Source organism: Oryctolagus cuniculus, chromosome 7, assembly GCF_051225735.1.
Source record: "Oryctolagus cuniculus isolate XC-2025 breed Fujian yellow rabbit chromosome 7, ASM5122573v1, whole genome shotgun sequence".
Taxonomy (NCBI): domain Eukaryota; kingdom Metazoa; phylum Chordata; class Mammalia; order Lagomorpha; family Leporidae; genus Oryctolagus; species Oryctolagus cuniculus.
Window position 1 is genome coordinate 125,277,069 of NC_142873.1, and position 16,529 is coordinate 125,293,597.

The 16,529-nt window shown below is 50.0% G+C and overlaps 2 protein-coding genes across 2 annotated transcripts in view; both read right to left on the reverse strand.

Moving 5' to 3' along the window:
• Positions 1–791: 791 nt before the first annotated feature.
• On the reverse strand, positions 792–1,689 carry LOC100339493 (ferritin heavy chain). The gene has a single exon (XM_089337369.1). It carries the CDS (start codon positions 1,509–1,511, stop codon positions 936–938), a length of 576 nt encoding a protein of 191 aa, XP_089193495.1. The 5' UTR covers positions 1,512–1,689; the 3' UTR covers positions 792–935.
• Positions 1,690–13,276: 11,587 nt separating this feature from the next.
• Positions 13,277–16,529, reverse strand: part of SLC5A9 (solute carrier family 5 member 9) — a 32,275-nt gene continuing 29,022 nt past the window's right edge. The window contains exon 15 of the mRNA XM_008265286.5: positions 13,277–14,766. Within this exon, the coding sequence (XP_008263508.2) occupies positions 14,558–14,766 (209 nt within the window). The 3' untranslated portion in view covers positions 13,277–14,557. The remainder of the gene's footprint in view (positions 14,767–16,529) is intronic.

Here is a 16,529-nt window from a genome sequence, read left to right on the forward strand (position 1 = left end):
AACTGGTGCAGACATCTGAGCCAGGCCTTGAAAGACACGTGAACTTCAGTAGGCAGAGATGCGCATAAAGATGGTACTGGCAAAAGGAACAGCTGGAACACAGGGAGAGGAAGTCGCTGCAGTGAGGACGGCGCTGTGCTGCCACATCGATTCTCTCCTGATAGAGTAGGAAGTACTCAGTGTGGCGCAGTAAAAGCCAGGGGCTTGATCGTACCAGCTGAGTTTGAGGGGTGTGCACCAGCTGTGTGAGTTGGCAGCAAGGGGCAGAAGCATTCTGGATCTCCATTTCTATATCTGAGAGAGAGACACGTAGCCCAGGGCTGCTGCACTCACAGCTAAGAGAGGCAGCATTCCCACGGGACTCAGGGGCTCTCCCAGGCGAGTTGGGAGGACTGAACCAGATACTCCACCTCACATACTTTAGCATGGCAACCGGCGTGTGGTAAGCACTCAGTACATGCTAGTTACTTCCATCGGACCACCGTAATTTTGAAGATTGAATTCATTTGAAATCCTTTTTATTTAAAGGTTTATGCAGCTTTGTCATTGTTAAAGTAATCTATGTGTTCCTTAGAGTAATTTGAATGGGATGGAAGATGTTCTCTGCTTAATTTACTGAGCTTCATAATTTGTTATATAGGAAATATACATAGTTAAAACCAAAAAACACATGAAAACAAAATTTTAAGAAAATAAATCCCCTCGCATTTTGATTGAGCATCTTCCCACTAGTTGTGAATCATTCGATTCATGCCATTCATCCTAAGTACGTACATTTTGGGTGGGGTGGGGGGGACCAACTTTCATTATCTGAAGGAATGGTACAAATTAAAGTACGCAAGTGGATGTTTTGGTACAATGTCTAGCAAAGGTAAAAGTAGCCCCAACATGCACGCACTGCCGAGGGGCACTGCCGGGGAAGTTAGCCTAAGGCTTTAGCTCTCACTAGCACTGTGTCCCAGGGTGTGCTTGTCAAAGAGATAACTCCGCCATGCCAGATTCGGGGCCTCCACCTTGCACACGTTGGTTACGTGGTCACCCAATTCTTTGATGGACTTCATCTGCTCATTCGGGTAATGCGTCTCCAGGAAGTCACACAAGTGGGGGTCACCTTTGTCCGTGGCCAGTTTGTGCAGTTCCAATAGTGACTGATTCTCACTTTTTTCCAAGTGCAGTGCACACGCGACTGCATTCAGCCCACTTCCCCAGTCATCATACTCTGGTCTCTGGATGTCCTGAAGGAAGATTCGGCCCCCTCGCCGGTTCTGCAACTTCATCAGTTTCTCAGCGGGCTCCCTCTCCTCATGAGACTGGTGGAGAAAGTATTTGGCAAAGTTCTCCAAAGCCACATCATCACGGTCAGAGTAGTAAGACTGAAAGGAGAATATGGACACGTTCATGGACAGGTCGACACAGGAGGCGTCGAGCTCCAGGTGGATCCGGCGGTTGATGGCGTGCTCCGGGTCCTGGTGGTAGTTCTGGCGCACCTGCAAGGAAGACGCGGTCGTCATGGCAGGCGACTGAGACGCAGAGGCGGAGGCTGCAGGGAGCTGGAGCTGTGGCGGGCCTGGGGGCCGTCCCCGAGCGCTGTGAGAAGGTGGCCGCGGGCTGGCTCTGACCAGCCGCCTGGGGCAGGGGTCGAGCGCCGGGTCCGTCCCAGCACTGCTGAAGCAGGAAACCCGCAGCGACTCTCCGGGAAGAACATCTCAACTACGTTGATTTTTATTAACAAAATCTTGCGTGACCACTCAGTGTTTCCATTGGGAACATTTTCTAACAGTTTTGTGATTCTGAAGCTGAACGATGTTTGTTTTTTCCTCCTCTTTTATATCTAGAAGCAAGGTTATTTAGAATGGGTTAGTTGATAAGAACATCTGACTCAGAAAATGGGACAGCCATGAATTTGGCTGAGGATTCAGAAACATGGCTAGGGGTCAATGATTATTACCCAACTTCAAATGTCAGCAAACACTTCAGGGTTGCAGGAGACAGAAAGTAAAACACATAAGGTTTAATGGGCTTTGCTATGGGGTTCTTTGGGGGCAGTTTGCATGGAGTTGTTTGCTGAACACATGATTGTCTTGTTGTGACTTGCCCATCTAAATTAATTGAGGCCCGTTACTGTTCTGTCTTGTGAAATAGAAAATAGGCAGTAGCGCCTCACCAGTGCCCATAGAAAAGGCAGTCATTCAGTCAGGGTCTATCTGCAAAGAGCTAGGCTGAAGAGCCTAACAAAGCTGCACCTACCACGCCACAGGCAGGCAGTCCAAGGAGGCTGCTGAGCCGTTTAGGACTTGGAGTTTGGTGGGCAGGGTGTTCATTAGACACTACCCTTGCACCCAGACCACTGGGGGGAAGGCGGGGGCGGGGGGCAAAGGGATGGGCAGGAAGGGAGGTTGGTCGGACATACAAGCTGACAGCAGCCTCAGCCACACCCATAGGGAGCTCTGGGCTAATGTCCTGTTGGGCCAGAATGGCCATGTCTTTACTGTTACTTACGAGTTGTTGGATATGGACTGCCCCCGAAGGGTGGGGCCATTGGCAAGGAGGCTGTGCAGGTGCGGCGCCATCAGGGCTGCTGAGGCTGCCAGTTGAAGTGTTGCTGGCACCTGAGGCGACAGGTCTTCCCTGGCAGGAGGGATCTGACAGCCCCTCTCCCTTTCCTTGCCTCCCTTCCTGCAGCACCCAGTCCTGTTGCAACATGTGCACCTGTAAGCCAAGCCAGCTTGCAGAAATGTGACAGGACGAAGAGCAGCTCCACCCTCCTAGCTTCACCCACAAAAGAAAGTCTCAAGTATTTCTGTATTCCAAAAGTTGTTCACACCAGCGGACAGCACCACCACTGCCGACACGGAAGCTCAGGGCTGACAGCTGGGTCTATGAGGAAGCCACGAGCATCACCTGACTCTATCAGCAGACACTGCTGGGTAGCAGGAGAGAGAAAAGAAAATGCATAAGTTTTGATGGATTTTGCTATGGGCAGTTTACTTTGTGCTTTTCCCAATCAAGAATTATAGGAAATGTTTACAGCCCTAATCTCTTTCAGATGCGCAGATATAAATAACTATTTGGCATTGCCAGTGGAATATCCAGTGCGTACCTGAAAATCAGCGTGCTTAAATCAATTCACTTTTACTTCCTTCTCAAGATGAAATCTAGTTCCTGTACCTCCATGCGTTAAGCCATCTTCCCTCGAGGTCTGAACCCTGTGACTTGTTCTTGGTCTGTTTCCCCCAGAGTCAGCAAGCCCTGCAGTTTACTTCAGAAATGCCTTTTACGCCCAGTCCTCACACTCCTCTTCACTGCTACTGTCCTAATTCAGGCCCTCATTCAAAGGTGGTTGTCTTTTTGTACTTGTTCTAATTTTTAAAAATCAGAGCAATATAATCTCCTGGTACAAACAGTGCAGTACAGCTTATGATGATAATCAAGTTCCCCTTCCTTGCCCCCCACTGCAGGTACTAAGGGACAGCCTCCTTTGAATGGTCTGCCCCAGTGTTCTGGTGGATGCCTTCATAACTCTAGACATTATGCCCTTAGCTGTTATCTTTTTTTTTTTTTTTGACAGAGTGGACAGTGAAAGAGAGAGACAGAGAGAAAGGTCTCTTCTCCATTCACCCCACAATGGCCTGGCCGCTGCGGCCGGCACACCACGCTGATCCAAAGGCAGGAGCCAGGTACTTATCCTGGTCTCCCATGGGGTGCAGGGCCCATCCTCCACTGCACTTCTGGGCCACAGCAGAGAGCTGGACTGGAAGAGGAGCAACTGGGACAGAATCCGGCGCCCCGACCAGGAATAGAACCCGGCATGCTGGCGCCACAGGCAGAGGATTAGCCTAGTGAGCTGTGGCGCCGGCCCTTAGCTGTTACCTTAACTTAGGCAAGGCAAGACCACCCTCCACACTGAAAGATGAAACTTGGATGTTTACTGCCTTTCCCCCTTTTCTCCTACTCGTATTTCATTGATAACATTTGTAACTTTAGTAATTGACTGAAACCTTTATTTCTTGCCCCATCTACTTTCAACAGTCTCTTGACTATGTCCATTGCAAGAAGACAGATGTTCATACTCCTATCTGTCCATCCCTGCCCTCCCAATCCCATATTTTGCCACTGCATGCTTATGTTGTCAGACTTGTTAGTTTTCCATGCTTCCTATTCATTTTTTAAGATTCTATTAACATTTTGTTTTATTTTATTTAGCACATCCCTGCTTACCCTTCAATCCTTTTTAAAAAAAACTGTGATGAAATATACACTATACTGGGGCCAGTATCGTGGTGCCGTGGACTCAGCCACTGCTTATGATGCTGGCAGGCTGTTTGGGTGTGGGTTTGAGTCGCAGCTGTACCACTTCCGATCCAGCTCCCTGCTAACATACCTGAGAAAGCAGCAGAAGATGGACCAAACACTTGAGCCACTCAGATGGGAGACCCTGAGGGAATTCCTGGCTCCAGTCTTCAGCCTGATCCAGCTCCAGCTATTGAGGTCATTTGGGGAGTGAACTAGCAGGTGGAAGATCTCTATCTCTGTCTCTTCCTCTGTCTCTAACTCTGCTTTTCAAATTTATAAAATTAATCTTTAAAAAAAGATTAACATAATATTTATAATTTTAGCCATTTTATGTGTACAATTGAGTGGCATTAGATACATTTACAGTGTTGTATGCTCATTGCCTCTGTATTCACAAAGTTTTGCATCATTGACAACATAAACTCTGGGCCCACTACCAGTATATCTTCTCTCGCCCCTCTCCCGGTCTGCTGGTAACCTCAGTGTTAGTTTGTCTCTTTGCATTTCCCATTCTAGGGACCTCTGTAAATGGAAATGCATGACATTTGACTTTCTGCATCTAACTTATTTCACCCAGCATAGTGGTTTCAAGGTTCATCCACGTTGTAGAATATATCACAATGTCATCCGGGCAGTGTTTGTTGTTTGTAGAGATCTGTGGATCCACACAGCTGTGGATGGGCTCTCCCCTTTCCATCTGAACTGCTACTGCAACAACCTCCTACGTGGCCGTCACTTAGCAGTCTCTGCCTCTGCGATTTAGTCTCTTCCTTTTGCCAGAATGTCTTTCTTTAATAAATATGGTGCTGCTTGGTTGTATTCATTGCCCTTACTCTCTCCAACTCAGTCCAATTCCAAGCCACCCAATTTGTAGTGGCATTCAGTGTCATCAGTAGCACCTCTGTCCTGTCTCCAAGCTCTTCTAGGTTCACTCCCACATTCCTGTGCTTCAGCCACACCAAGTACCTTACGCTATCCACAAAATGCCAAACACTTTTACCCACTCATCTTGCTTGGCACTGTTTCTTCTGTTTGAATTTTAGCTCATTGTTTCTCTACACTGAAATCGCTACTCACAGAATAGAGTTAAATGTCAAAATACAAGTTAAATGTCATTTTTTGTGATGGTTTCCCCAATTCTACCAGGTAATCCGTTGTTCCTTTCTCTGGTTGCCAAAGTATTTCGTGTGTGCTTGTAATTCCAGTCCTTCTGTGATAGTGTGCTTACTTGCCTGTCTCCTTTATTCGATTGACTTCTATTTGCACTGCAGATTGTTCTAAGTGTTCAATGATCCTAGAAACTCACAACATTCACAAAGGATGCTTCAGTAGTGAGCAGTGCAATGAGAGTAGGGCTGAATGTAGTAGAATCCTAAGTCTGGAGTCAAGGACCAATTTGGCCACCAAGTGGCAAGCCTTGGACGTGTTATTTCATCTCTCTGACTTATTCTTCACTTGCTTATGATCAACATGCTGGAGTGGTGATGACTGACGTGGAACAAACAGTGGGGATGTAATTTTGCAGTAAATGATTCATATGAGTTGTTTTTATATTGTTTGTATAAATGGTTAAAAACTGCATGGATGCAGTTTATTTAATTTTTATTTTCACTTTATTGGAAAGACAAAGACAGAGATAGAGATGGAGAGAGCTTCCATTTGTTGGTTCACTCCCCAAATGCCTGCAGAAGCCAGAAGCTAGGCCAAGTCAAAGCCAGGAGCCTGTGACACAAGCCTAGACCCCTGTGAGGGTGGCAGGGACCCAAGCATTTGAGTCATTGCTCTGCCTCCCAAGATGTGCATTGGCAGGAAGCTGGATTTGAAGCAGGAGAGCTGACACTTGAACCAAGCACCAGGATATGGGATGTGGGCATCCCCAGCAGCATCTTAGCTATTGTGCCGAACGCCTGTCCCAGATGCAGAGTTTAACCAGTAATGGGAAGAACTTCTTTCTTTTCTTTTTTTCTTATTTTTGACAGGCAGAGTGGACAGTGAGAGAGAGAGACACAGAGAAAGGTCTTCCTTTACCATTGGTTCACCCTCTAATGGCCGCTGCGGCCGGCGTGCTGCAGCCGGCGCACCACGCTGATCCGATGGCAGGAGCCAGGTACCTCTCCTGGTCTCCCATGGGGTGCAGGGCCCAAGCACTTGGGCCATCCTCCACTGCACTCCTGGGCCACAGCAGAGAGCTGGACTGGAAGAGGAGCAACTGGGACAGAATCCAGTATCCCGACCAGGACTAGAACCCAGTGTGCCGGTGCCACAAGGCGGAGGATTAGCCTATTGAGTCGTGGTGCCGGCCTCTTTTCTTTTTAACAACAAAAGATTTATTTATTTGAAAGGCAGAGTTACAGAGAGAGAAGGATGGCTAGAGAGAGAGAGAGAGTGAGAGATAGAGAGAGATCTTCCATCTTCTGATTCACTCCCCAAATGGCCACAATTGCTGGAACTGGGCCAGGTGAAGTCAAGAGCCTGGAACTCCATCCAGGCCTCCCACATGGGTGGCAGGTCCACAAGTACTTGGGTCATTTTCTGATGCTTTCCCAGGCGGGGCTCATATGGGATCCCACGCGGTGACTTAACCCTCTGCACCACAACACCAGTCCTGGGAAGAACTTGCCAATTGTCAATGTGGCCCAGTGATGAGTGCTGCGTCTCAGGAAGGAGTCCTTCCCCCACTACTGGAGTGTGCCCGCAGAGGGCTGCCTTAGCTGTCAGCGAGTCGGCTCAGAGAGATCCTGACCTGCACTGAAGAGCCCAGACAGGCTGCACCGGCTCCCTTCTGAGGCTCCTTCCCATTCTGCACCTGTTTAATTCAAAAATTTACATACAAACCACACAGAGACATGAACCCAAACTCTTGAGTTGTACTCAGAAGATAGAATATAAAGCCCCCCTGCCCTGAAGTGAAAGTGGTGACTTTTATAGATCACAGTGGGGCTGGTGCTGCAGCGCAGCTGGTAAAGCCGCCACCCACAGTACCAGCATGCCATAAGGGCGCTGGTTCGAGGCCCGGCTGCTCCACTTCTGATCCAGCTCTCTGCTATGGCCTAGGAAAACAGTAGAAGATGGCACAAGTGCTTGGGCCCCTGTACCAGTGTGGGAGACCTGGAAGAAGCTCCAGGCTCCTGGCATTGGATCGGTACAGCTCCAACCATTGTACCAACTGGGTAGTGAACCAACAGATGGAAGATCTCTCTCTCTCTCTCTCTGCCTCTCCTTCTTTCTCTGTATAACTCTTTCAGATAATAAATCTTAAAAAATAAATCTTAAAAAAAAAGATCACAGTAAGAAGTCTGACATTTCTACTTTGTGAATCTTAGCTAAAGCTGAGGTTTGATTTTGAAATATGAAAGTAAACTGTGACTACCTCAATTTAAGTCTCTAGGATTTATATTTATATATAACCTTTAAATCCTCCCAACTCTTTGCCCTGAGAACAGAAGCTGTAATCTTACTTACAGCTACAAGTCTAGAGAGACACTTGTTCCAGGTTAATGGAAAACCAACAACTGCTTTTGCCTGGGCTCCTAGAGGTTTCCATCACCTCCTGATGTGAACGCTCATACCCAGGGACACATTTGTGAGTCTCACACGTTAAACTGGGCCCTTTGTAGGCTATGCTCAATTGCAAATTGCTTCAAAAACATTACAGCCTGATATTTTCGAGAGCACAGTTTGTTTTTAGACACCATCCTTCCGCAGTCGAAAGCTACTGCTTATCGTTGTTACTGCTAATGGCAAACCCACTTTACCCTCTGAAAACAACTTCTCGGCATCTTATTTGTGCTGTCACCACTCAAGCAGGCCTGTGGCTGACTTTCCCTGAACGTCTCCAACACCACCAACCCCCTGCCCCGTGCCCTACCCCAAGCAGAGAAGGGTGGAATGGAACAGGGCACACACAATGCCAGCGTTGGGAGGGTCCTGATAGTCCATCTCATCAGATTCAAGACATTGCCCCTCCTTCTACTAGGGATGAGGAGCACATATGAGGTGGGGGTGACGTCTCAAAGCAAGCGGCACCAAAGCTGAGCTGGGGCGCAGGTCTTCACCTCTGCTCTGTGCCCTGGGGGAGGTGGGTTGGGGTAGAAGCTCTGAAAAGTTGTAGGGAGGTGGTTGTAGCTGTCATGGGTGACTGCCAGCTGGCCATCGGACTTGCAAGCATGTCACCCCCTAGGGCCAGGGGAGACATGAGCCTGAGAACAGGGCCTTGATGAAGGAGGAGAGAGTGAGGTGGAGGTGGAAACTCAGAGAAGCGTCACAGAGGCTGATGTGCTGCCCCGAGACTGGGGCAGCTACGGTACACCTGGTGGACTAGTGCTACTCTCTGATACTCCTCAAGCAGCTTTGCGTTCTGAAGTGAAGAGGGAGTTGCTGGAAGGTAGAAGAGGCTGCCTGGCTTTTAGTTCTCTGGTGCTGTCCTCCAGTTCACATGGGGGCACCATTGGCCCATCTGAAAAGGCAGCGATGTCTGTCTGCCACCCTGGAGGAGCTGTAGGAGTGTGATAAGACCTCACACCTGGTACAGCCTTGACACTCTGCAGTCCATGCACTGGATTCCTCATCCTTCCTCTTGGTTATGGCGGAGTTAAAATATGGAATGGGGGCCGGCGCTGTGGCATAGCAGGTAGAACCACCACCTGCAGTGCTGGCATCCCATATGAGCACTGGTTCTAGCCCCGGCTGCTCTACTTCCAATCTAGCTCCCTGCTGATGGCCTGGGGAAGCAGAAGAAGATGGCCCAAGTGCTTGGGCCCCTGAACCCATGTGAGAGACCCGAAAGAAGCTCCAGGCTCCTGGCTTCAGATCAGCCCAGTGCCAGCCAAAGCGGCCGTTTGGGGAGTGAATCAGCGGATGGAAGATCTCCCTCTCTCTCTGTCTCTCTGTCACTGTCTCTATAACTCTGACTTTCAAATAAATAAATATATCTTTTTAAATATCCTATGGAATGAATCTAACAGGCACACATTCATTCCCTCACTCATTGGACATTTGCTGAGCGCCCTGGTGCTGTGCAATCCCTGGAAAAGCACAATGCCTACCTTCAAAGAGCACCAGACAGTGACGCAGGAGAGGGAAATGTGAACACAGGCTACGGTAGAAGCCCAGGGGCCCCCAGAAGCCAGAGGAAGGACCGCAGCCAACTTGGGTAGCTGTGAGAGGCTGCAGGAAAGGTTGGCAGGAAGAGACGATCCCTGGAAGGGAAGGAGGGCACAGGTGAACATTTCAGGCAAAGAGGGAGTCACGTGAACAGTGGTGTGGGATGGGGGAGGGGGACCGGACATGCAGACCTCGGGCCTCTTCGAGCAGTGCAAGTGTTACATTTATGAAGATGCAAATGTACCTGTGACCTGTGTGCCCACAGTGGACGCGTCCAGGGCCTGGTGGTGACAGAGGCTTCGAAAGGTCAGCCTCGCCTCAGCCCCTCCCCTGCCACACCGGCTTGCCCACCACCCGGGACACACTTCCAACTCCGAGGACCTGGGCGGCCGTCATTGCTCCTCTGACCTCAGCTGGCGCTTCCGCCTCCAGAAGACTCGAGTTTCCTCTTGTGTGAGATACAGGGGTCTGCTGAGCTGGCCCCTGAGGTCCGCTGAGCGTCCTGCACTGCTGCAGTTTGTCGTGGGCCTCTAAATCCCCTCCCCCGCCAGCCCACCTACAACCTCTCCACCTTCCAAAAAGAAAGCTCTTGGCGTTCCTCCCGGGATCCAGACTCGAGTCTCGCGGGTTTTTCCTTCCCACCCCAATGCCTCTCTGATTCCATCGTAACAGTTAAGGAGAAATAGCTTGGTCCTCAGAGAACTCAGAGCCTCGCTGGAGGACTAGAGAGCTCCAAAACGTGGACACAGACACCACCGCACCCCAGTGCCTAGAACAAGGTGCGGCCCGTGATGTGGTATTTGTAACATGCAGTGACAAAATGGGAGGAATCTGGGTTGTGAAACCTCCAAACCCAAGGAGACCTCAGAGGCTCTGTCTGCCCCTCGGTCTGTCTGGAGCCCTGCCATCCAGAACCCCTCTGCACTGCCCGCAGTGGGGCTGAGGCCTGAAGGTAGAGACGAGGGAGCGCTGTCCCCGCGGAGAAGACTCCAAGGGCGGAAGGCGGCAGGCCTTGCCCCTTTTCATTCTGCAAAGCCCCAATTCTAAGTCTGATTTCCGGCCAGCTGACTGTCACGGTGTGGTTTTCCAGAAGCAGCGGGTGAGACCAGGCGCCAGCAGTTTATCTGGGAGAGGATCCCAAGAAACACCCCCAGGGAAGGGGGAACTGAGACAGGGAAGGGGAAGGAAGCCTCACCGGGCACCTGATGCACCTATTAGTGCTCTGGGCAGCTGGGTCCCAGTGCCTCTGAGGATTCGAGGGGGGTGGGGGTGGGGATCCTAGAACAAGCCTCCAAGGTGTCCCACTTGTGGACGTGGACAAGGACCATGCGTGTTCTCACACCCTTGTTCACTACTGGTTTACGGCTGCTCCTGGGTGCGCTAACTCCCACCGCGTCCAGCCTGTCGTATGCAGGCAGGAGCAGGCGCTGAGCGTTTTCTGTAGCAGAGGAAAGTTCTGAAGGGGGTTTCAGCTGTAAGTCTCAGCCAAAAGGCAGAGTGAGTGCACAGGGGTGTGGGCGCTGGCAGCCCCTCTCCCGTGGCCGAGTGCCCAGTAAACCTCACAGCTCTGCCTTAGAGGTAAGAGGCTACAAATAGGATTTGTAAGGGGAAAATAAATACATCCAATTGATGGTCGCAAAGGACTAATAGTATCTGTATTTTATGGAAACTCATTATGCGCTTTGTATCCTCAACTTTCCTACATGCTGTCCTACCTCTCATGACCTATTCTAGAAAACCCCCATTCATTTTCCATAGTCCGGCAATGGTCACTTCTTTTATGCCCTTTACTGATTTCTGTGATAGAAGCATCTGCTCCCTGCTCTTTGCTCTGACAGCTTGTTATGCTAGCACTGAAATACCCTTGCCGTGTCGCGTCCTGTCTCCTTGCGTGCTCATCTCACCTGCTACTAAGAGCACTAAGAATCGCTGATGGTCGTCAAGTGCTTTAGTTATGTGTCAGGAACTCTTCAATACTTCATTTTAATTAACTCATTCAAACCTCTGAATAATCCTATGAAGTAGCTGTAATTATCCTTTCCATTTTGTGGATGAAAAAATCTAGGACAGAGAAGTTAAACAATTAAGCAATGTTCCCAACATCATGTAGTTATTGAAAGATAGAACTAGGATTTGGTTCCAACAGGTCAGTCTTCCAGGTCCCTGCTCTTAACCCCTGTGCAAAACAACCTCTCTTTGACTGGAGTAGAGAATGGGATCAAAGGTCTAAACTCTGGGGATGTTTCTAGCAGTTTTTACAGGGCCCTCATATCATGCAAGAAAAGATGGTTTATAGAGATTCTTCAATAAGAAATATGCAAAATATAAGATTTGTATTGAGGAAGGATCACTTTTGTTAAAGTACATGGGATCAACGGAAAGAGGAGACACCAGGAACAGAGGGAAAATTTGAGGGGTTGTGAAGGTGACCCAGGGAAGAGAGGAAGCCCCAAGTTCAGCATGGAACCTCATCTTCCAGGCCTGCACCGGCCCCTCCCCAACACTCAGAGCTGCTTATCATGCATGTGCGACTGCAGCTGGCCACAGGGCATGGGGGCTGGAAGGAACCCGAGCTGTATCTGCCCAGTGGGAAGCCTTTTGCTCACTAAGGACTGGCAGAGGCCCTGCCCACACACACTATCCACTCCAAACAGCTTAAGCTATTTTATTCCTGGCTGTGTCATGGTTTTCCCTACTTCTGCATTTTGAATATCTGGTTTCCTCTGCTAAGATGCTCTTTGACTCATTCGTTCTTTCCTTCCATTTATTCATACAACTCATTTTTTAAGCACCTACCATGTGTCAGAATCCTCTCTGGTGATGAGGATTTGGTGGGGAGCTCACAATCTAGGGAGGAGATACACATGAATGAAATAATCACACAAATGTAGCAGTATACGCTCAGACCCATGCTTTGAGGGTCAAGTCAGGGGGCCTGTGTATTGGCTGCTGGGGACTCATCTGCTTTGGGATGCAGGTGGCTGTGGTGAGATCATGAATGGGACAATATGGCTTCCCCTAGGAAGGGACTTGAGTGCTGAGGTGTGATGAACAAGTAGGAGCTAACCAGGCAAAGATAGTAGGGATGGGGGTGGCCCTCCCTCCTGCAGTCACCCACACATGCATGAATCTCTGAGCCACTTGAGATGGGTCTGGAGTGGAGTGGAAGTTCAGCAGGGAGGGAAGGGGCTGAGAACCAAGGCAGGAGGGTGGAGCTTGGAGAATGAGGAGGACTCTGTGAGAAATTCTCATAGCAGGCTGCCAAGGGACTTTTTAAAATAAACAGGTTTATTTATTTATTTATTTATTTGGACAGGTAGTTATAGACAGTGAGAGAGAGACAGAAAGGTCTTCCTTCCATTGGTTCACTCCCCAAATGGCCGCTACCCCCAGTGCTGCACGGATCCAAAGCCAGGAGCCAGGCGCTTCCTCCCGGTCTCCCATGTGGATGCAGGGCCCAAGCACTTGGGCCATCCTCCACTGCACTCCCGGGCCACAGCAGAGAGCTGGCCTGGAAGAGGAGCAACTGGGACAGAATCTGGCACCTATGTGGGATGCTGGTGCCGCAGGCGGAGGATTAACCAAGTGAGCCACAGCGCCGGCCCCAAAATATCTCGTTTTAATTTGTGCTTCTATGTTGTAAAATTCTTCCCCTTCCCAAACTTTCAGCAAAATCCTTTGCACACAAGTGATGTGTGCGCACAGCTGTGGGGAAATCAGGGCGATGGCTGAGTACTCAGTGCAGGCCAGCGGGGGACAATGGGGAGAGCAGTCACCTGGCACAAGGCACAGTGAGGAAACAGGCAGCTAGAAACCAGAATTTGGAGGCAGCAGTGACAGGAGCTATTCATGGAATCAGCTACACCTCAAAGACACAGACTTTTGTTGGCATCCAATTGTATTAGTGATTAGTGTGAAATGATCATCAAAGATAGCATTAAAGAGATATGATGAGAGCAGGCACAGCTTAGGCAGCTGGAAGAAGAAAGGGACATTCCCACGGTGGTCTCATTCTAGTATCCAAGACACAGTTGTTTAAATGCCAATGTAAGGTCCCCGAAAGTCACTACCCAGCCAGCCACAGCCCAAAGTACACGAAAAAGTCCTTGGAGAAATGATTAATTGGACATGTATTTGTTGAACGCTTCTTATTTTTGGGGTACAAAGTCACTTGGGAGCGGTCCTTGGGCCCTGCCCCTTCAAGCACTCAGTATAGGAAGGAGAAAACATGTGATCAGTTCTGTGATGGGGCAGGTGCAAGCATGGTGAGAGTAGTAGAGCTTGACCCACCCGGGGCATTAGGACAGCTTCCTGGAGAGGGGACACTTAAATGTGGGTGCCTGGCAGGCAAAGGGAGAGAGGCAACAGGCCAGAAGCGGAGGCTCCTAGGTTGTCTATGCTGCCTCCTGCTGGTCTTACCCTTAAGTACAGAGTGCTGGGCCTTGATTCCTCTTGTTTTCAACAAGTCATCTCTTTACCACTCAATCCTAGGACTTTGTGGTATGGTGCAGCTTTGTGCATGTTTGAATTTGAGAGTAGGAAGAGCTGGAGTTGGATAGGGGCAAGGACCGTCCATTGTTCAAGAATCTCCTGCCCCAAATACCAGCCGCTACCATATTTAATTCCATCTTTGGCCTCTTACTCCTTTGGCTCTGACAACCACCACTAAGGAGACACCAATACAAACAAAAAGCCCTCCACAGTATACATGTGCTGCAAATAGATTCCTGGAGCTTAAAATCAGAGAAGATGTAGAGGCAGAGGAAGGGGAGTAGGGAATAACAGGGAGCATTTGGATTTTTGCAAATTTCTTGCTACTTCTTTTCTTGTAGACTCCACTTTTCTAACCTCAAGACACACATACTGTAAGAGTTCCTAAGTCGTCTTAACAGAGGTAGGAATGTGAGACAATGTAATGGAGAGCTGGAGTCCCTGGACCCAGGGTGAGTCTGGCTGTGTGACCCTGAGCACACTGAGTGCTCTCTCTGGCCCGCATTTCTGCACTTGTCAAGTGAGCAGTTGGTTAGATGCTCCTCAGGGGCTCTTGTAGTCTCAGCCTCTGTAGCTTCTGGCCTGGACAGCGAGCAGGTAGACAGCCTGTCTCTGTGGCTGGTCAGGCTTGGGCCACGTGTATCTACCTTAGCTAGACAGGGCTGCAGAATCATGCAAAGTAGCCCCAGAGGAAGACATTGATGGCTAGCAGGATGATGGCGTTGACATCACAGATGCTTCTCCAGAGTGGCTCCTCCTCGATGCTGGTCAGCTTCTGCTCCAGTGCAGCCTTCTCTGATGGACTCAGGGTCTGCTCTGGGGCCCGGGAGAGCCCACAGAACCAGCCCCAGAGCAGCTTTCCCCAGGACCTGTGTGGGGCTGGAGGAGAAAAGCCAGAGGGGGAAGGGAAATTGGGAGGAGAGGCAAATGAGAGAGCAGGAGGAGAGATGATGAGAAACCAAAGAAAGGGGTGAGGATGCCCAGGAGGTGGGGGGGTGGCCTTTTTTGCGAAGCCCAGGCAGGTGCCAAGGCCGGCTCCAGACAGCACTGACTACAGCCAGACAGCGAATGCATCTCATCACTGCAAGGGATGCGTGCTGAGGACGGAGCATAAGGCAGTTCGCCCAGATTCAGAGCGTGAAGGAGCACTGCCTGAGCTAGGCAGGGCCAGCTCCGCCTTGGGTTGACCAAGGCCGCACCCAGATCACTCGGCTCCTCTGAGCTGCAGGTTCTTCTCTCCCAAATGCGGCCACGACAGATGCCCTGCTGAGCTCCAGGTTTTCTGAGCGTCAGATGGGGACAGAGACTTGACAGCGCTCTGAAAAGCATCATGGCTGGAGCCGGGCATGAGGATCTGGTGAATAAAGTGCCCTCACTGTGCAGGAGGCTGAGTGAGGCACACACCGTCTCCCCAGTGTGGGCAGCATTAGAAGGAGGTACAATTCACCAAAAAACAAAGAGAAAGTAAATGTTTTAAAGTTAGCACATAGCATATTAAAATAATATAAAACCCTTTCACTGTGATGGAAAAGAATGCACTAGGAATGGATGGTTTATTATCTGAATGGCCTTAGAATGTAGTCCTTGGTAAGTCCAATGCAACCAGAGGGCATCAGAGAAGCAAGGACTCTGGGTACCATCCAATCTGGCTCCCTCATTGCGCAACAGTGAAGGTGCAACAGAGGGAGGAGACCTGTTTAAGGCCCCAGGGCCACAGAGCTGCTTCCACAGCTCCAGCTCACCCCCAGCTCTGTGTGCCTACCTCTCTCATTGGATTCTGAGAATGGTCCTGGAGGTAGAGGATGCACAGGGCTCTCTGTGAGTTCACGTGCCCTGGGACTCTGTGTCACAGCAGCAGTGACCAAATGCTATGCAATAGCTCGGTAAATCTACATCCATCTAAAACCTGGAACACATATGCTGCTTTTAGATCTACTCTGTCATCCCTTTATTTGGGAATAATTCACACCACCTGGCTTATGTCTACTGCATGCCTAGTGGGAGGCGTGCTCCTGCTGTGTCCATTCCGGCGGGGAGGGGCATTTGCACACATCAGTGCCAGCCCGTCCCTGCCCTTTCACCCCTCCTTGGTGGTGATTTGGGGAGGAGCATGAATTTCCCTCATTGGACTTCTTAACCAAAGAGGTGCTTCTTTTTTCTCCTTTGAGAACAAGGCACCCACAGGAAGCGGGTGCTGCTCTCTGCTCTCCAGGGCTGGCACTTCCCCTTGGCCTGGGGGCCAGCCGGGGAGAAGGTCTTGCTACTATGAGTCTGCTGTTTCTGGGGTTCGGTGGTGGAAAGGACCGCTTAAGCTGTCCCCTTCTCTCTTCCCTGGGGAGTCACCTGTGGGGTTCTTCCCTCCCTCTGTCCTCCCTCTCTCGGTAGCTATTTTGTTGTTAGGTTGCTCTCTTCCAAGCTCTAAGTTTTACAGGGGTCACTGCAGTGATGGGCGCAGTAGAGAGAAGCATGGGCCTCAAAACTTGAAGAGACAGGGAGTTACATTCTGCGAATCAAAATACACCAGAACCAACTGGGCTCAGTGATGAGAGGGTGACTCGGTCTTCGGGGCTGCCTTATGAAGTGAGCCTGTATGCGTGTTGATGTTGGATGCTTTTTGTGGGGACCATTGGCCTTGGCCTGCT